The sequence below is a fragment of the Terrapene carolina genome, unplaced genomic scaffold (genome assembly GCF_002925995.2).
Source record: "Terrapene carolina triunguis isolate 2854851 unplaced genomic scaffold, T_m_triunguis-2.0 Scaffold46664, whole genome shotgun sequence".
NCBI classification, from domain to species: domain Eukaryota; kingdom Metazoa; phylum Chordata; order Testudines; family Emydidae; genus Terrapene; species Terrapene triunguis.
The window spans coordinates 1-4827 of NW_020711015.1; the positions used below are offsets into that span (position 1 = coordinate 1).

Here is a 4827-nt window from a genome sequence, read left to right on the forward strand (position 1 = left end):
GCACAATACATTCTATATGTTTAATATGGACAGAAAAGCCTTCTGATTGTATACTAAAGAAGAACACAGGAAACTGATATAAAACACTGGACCACTTTATGCATATAATTGTTACTTATGCTACTACTGAATAAAGATAGTGCCTCGCCCTCTCAAAAATTCTTCCACCTAAAATATTTATACAAAGTGTGATAACAGATCAGTATTACAAAGCCACATAATTGAACATTCAAATAATGGTGAACAGGCACAAGATACAAACAAGTTTTAACCATGGACAAAAAATACTGCACTGTTGAGCAGCTGATTCCATGCTCTCATGTATCTTGGGTTCATACTTTATATTTCATAGTTTCTGAACTTCCTCAGAAGCTCTGAAGGGGCATCACCTGACCAGCGGAAACGCAAGTGCGAGCAATTTGCATCTAAAAATCCTATGAAAAAAGAAAAAAAGGGGAGAGGAAATTAATTATTAAAAGAAACATTTAAAACTGACGAGGCTAAAGTAGTTATAGTGTAGTTGTAGTCGTGTCAGTCCCAGAATATTAGAGAGAAAATGTGGGTAAGGTAATATCTTTTATTGGACTCTCTCTCACCAACAAAAATTGGTCCAATAAAAGATATTACCTCACCCACTTAGGCTAAAGTAGGTCTTGATTACTATGACTAAAATATAAGTCAAATGTAGGTCTTTAGCATGAAGTTTCAGTCCTTGATCGGGGGAGGGGGGAAGAGAGAGCGAGAACAAAGGTGTCATCTGAACAAAAACTATTAACAAACTGAGCAAATATGGGCAATGAGTCTGTTCTGTTCATTCCCTCTGAAGCATCTAGCACTGGCCACTGTAAGAAGACAGGATACTGTGCTAGATGGACCAATGGTCTGAGCCAGTATAGCCATTCTTATGTTCTCAGCTATATGAAAGTAACTTGTGTGTATCAATATATATGGAAAACAAAAAACATGAGCCCTTTGACACTCCACAAGCATGTTACAGAGGAAGTCTTTCAGATATGCTTAACAATCCAAGTAAGTTCTAAAACATAACTGATGTGAAAAGAAAGCCTCATAGAAATTTATTATAGCATAATACTCCTCGATGAAAGAAAGCCGTGCAACTTATTTAAATCCATCTAATCAGAGCTTTTGTCAGAGACTACCTAATACAGGGGTTCTCAAACTGGGGGGTTGGGACCCCTCAGGGGGTTGCGAGGTTATTACATGGGGGGGTCGCAAGCTGTCAGCCTCCACCCCAAACCCCGCTTTGCATCCACCATTTATAATGGTGTTAAATATATAAAAAAGTGTTTTTAATTTATAAGGGGGGGGGTCGCACTCATAGGCTTCCTATTTGAAAGGGGTCACTAGTACAAAAGTTTGAGAATCACTGACCTAGTACATCAGAAAAAGACAAACCTGAAATTATTTCAAAAAAATAAAAAAAACCCAAATTTGGAAATCAAAACATCTTTGCACAGTAATATATTAGCTTATTAAAGTCCAACAGCAAAATGGGAATGCAGACTTAATATGACTTAAAATGGCAAATATTTTAATCTGCTAAACTTTTAAAGAGCATCATTTGTCTAATGTTAAAATGTAACTCCAGTTATACTTCATGTGTATAAAATTTTCTTATCATATTTGCTACATTCCAAAGATGTCTGGTTTTAAACAAGGGTTTAATCCCTCACAGCTCCACCTCACTTCCTATTTGATCAGGCAGTACTTCGTTACATTATAATCACTTGCTGTTCTGTGATGGCCTAAACCCAGAATTATGAAACCACTGCAGGATCAAACAAAAAGAGAAGAGTCTGTATTGATCTAGCATGCAAGAGCCCCTCTAACAAAATAAACAAACTCTTTGAGACAAGGAATAGGTCATCTTCTGTGTTTTTATACAGAACCAAGCACAGTCAGTATTTTAATAACTAAAAGATGTATTCATTTTTGCAGTGGAGGAATTAATGGGGCTCAGAATAAGTTCAGAGTTGCCTAGCTCCAATTTATGCCTTTAGGTTTTTTTAAAAGTTTACAGACTGAGTTTTTTCTTTACACTAAGACCCCCTGTATACTTCTTCAGAAGTGTAAAAGGTCCTTGTATTAGGTGTAAATGTCATTTATACCCACTTTAACACTCGTGTACATTGTGAGAGCAGTGTAAAAGGGCCTTAGTGTAAATGAGAAATAGTTAGCCCCTAAATGTTTAGAGCAGAAAATACCACAAAACTAGATTATTAATTTATATCGCATGTAGCACTGAGGAACCCTAGTCATGGACCCCCACTGAGGAACCCTAGTCATGGACCCCCCCACTGCTCTGTACGAAACACACAAGATGTCCTTGCTCCAAAGAGTTTACAATCTAAGGGTACGTCTATACTTACCTCCGGGTTTGGCGGTAAGCAATCGATCTTCTGGGATCGATTTATCGCGTCTTGTCTAGACGCGATAAATCGATCCCGGAAGTGCTCGCCGTCGACACCGGTACTCCTGCTCCGCGAGAGGAGTACACGGAGTCAACGGGGGAGCCTGCCTGCCGTGTGTGGACCCGCGGTAAGTACCTTGTAGTTGGAACTAAGATACTTCGACTTCAGCTACGTTATTCACGTAGCTGAAGTTGCATATCTTAGTTCGAACTGGGGGGTTAGTGTGGACCAGCCCTAAGTATCTGACAAGAGACAACAGATAGATACAGACAGGGAAGAACAAGGAAACAATAAGACAATACTGATCAGCATGATAGGCACTGATCTCAGAATACCAGCAGTCTAACTGCGGTCAAGTTTTTTTTGTAGCCATGACAGAAAAAGAGAGTTTAAAGGAGGGTTTTGAAGGAGGATTGTGAAGCAGCTTTGCAGATATTTGCCGGAAGCTCCTTCCAAGCCAGAGGGGCAGCATGAGAGAAAGCACAAAAGGTGCTTGTTTGAAAATTTAACAAGTGGGCAGTGGAGACTGAAATAATGGGCCACCTTGAGAGAGACATAATTTGAACTTGGTCTGGGATTTGTAATATTTTATAGACAGAAGAATACCGAAATTTGCCTCTTTTGGATGAAAAAGTTGTTACACAGTTCTGTAATAAATTACATCAAAATCCAGGACACAAGTGGTATAAAACTGGGCCCTAACTGAGATAGCTAGTTAAATTAAGAGCTTGCAGCCATTGGAATCCTTAGTATTGCAATTTGCACCTCTCAGGCCCTGATTTTCAAAATTGTACATATGCAGTTACTTGAATGTGAAGTCATCTTAGTTATGCTTTATGCATACAAGTGGCCAACTGCATGAGCGATCACATTAATTGTACTCACAGTTCTGAAAATCACGTTCTCTGTCTAATATTCTTACAGGTGCACACCAAGTAATAAGACATATGCAAATATACAGGAAAGTAAGGGAATGGGAATTACTGAAAAAATTATGTAGTCACCCATTTCTTATTCAGTTTATCCTATAAGACCCAGTCCTGAACATCATACTCAAGCAAAACTCCCACTTAATTAGATGGGAGTTTTCCATGAGTAAAAACTTCACTATCAGGTAAAATGCCTGGACACTGAAATCTGTCACATCACTGGTTCCACTTACTTGGAGAGTCTGGACTCTTTGGTGATTGTGGCTTCTCATCAGAAGTCTCAGCATCATCTTGCTCCCTTCTCTTATCGGACAATCCATCTTTATTGTTTTCAGTCTGTTGGGCCCAAGTGTCATTAGTTATGTTGTTGCTATTATTTAGCTCAGGTGCTTCCAGCATTGGCTCTTTTTTACTTCTGACAGCCCAGTGCATTGACTAAAAAAAATTAAAAATAACAAATGGACAAATCTAAGTTGTATAGTAGAGTTTAAACATAACATAGGCTAATTTTCTACTTTAAAGGATTCAGTGTGCAGTTACACAGATTTATTCTTTTTAACTAACGGAAGTATGCTCTAGAACACGGATTCTCAACCTTTTTCTTTCGGAGGCCCCCCCCAACATGCTATAAAAACTCCACGGCCCACCTGTGCCACAATAACTGGTTTTCTGCATATAAAAGCCAGGGCCAGTGTTAGGGGGTAGCAAGCAAGACAATTGCTTGGGGCCCCATGCCACAGGGCTCCCCGCGAAGCTACGTTGCTCAGGCTTCAGCTTCAGCCCCAGGTGGCAGGGCTCAGGGCCCCGGGATTCAGACTCATGTGGTGGGGTTTTGGCTTTCTACCCTGGGTCCCAGTGAGTCTAATGCTGGCCCTGCTTGGCGGACCCCCTGAAACCTGCTTGCGGCCCCCCAGGGGTTCCTGGACCCCTGGTAGAGAACCACTGCTCTAGAATGCTATAAAAAGGCTTTCTGGAAATTACAGATCATTAGGAAAATGAAACTGAATTTTGGAATTAGCAGTTGAGTAGCTTGGGTGATTGTGACATTATTTACATAATCTGTAACCGTATAGATCATTGTTGCAACCACTGTTATATATTTGCAGCAAATATTATTCAAAGGTTGTCGTGTGAGGTGTCTATGGGAAGGTTATGATTTGCTGGTTATGAGTATGCTCTCTGTATGTGTGTATCATTTTTGTAGTTGAAGTTATGAATATCGGTTCTATACTGTCTGTATTTCAAACTTATGCTATGCTTCTGGGTGACACCCTAGACAAGTTGGTGTCAGCTCTGCCTAGCCTGCTTGATGGCCCATTAAGGACAATCAGTTATACAACTTACCCACTGACAGAAGGCAGATACACCTTGTGACTCAGCAAAGTATTCAGGGACTTGCCCATGTGACTCCAAACTCCATTTTGCTGTAATTTTCCACAGTAAGAACAAAGAGGTGTTCTTACACC

The 4827-nt window shown here is 40.0% G+C and overlaps 1 protein-coding gene across 1 annotated transcript; it reads right to left on the minus strand.

Moving 5' to 3' along the window:
- Positions 1-6: 6 nt before the first annotated feature.
- Positions 7-3992, minus strand: LOC113405629 (dnaJ homolog subfamily C member 12-like). The gene is made up of 2 exons (XM_026646850.1): positions 3595-3992; positions 7-434 (listed from the first exon to the last, which is right to left on the minus strand). Exons 1-2 carry the CDS (start codon positions 3791-3793, stop codon positions 340-342), a joined length of 294 nt encoding a protein of 97 aa, XP_026502635.1. The 5' UTR covers positions 3794-3992; the 3' UTR covers positions 7-339.
- Positions 3993-4827: the final 835 nt, after the last annotated feature.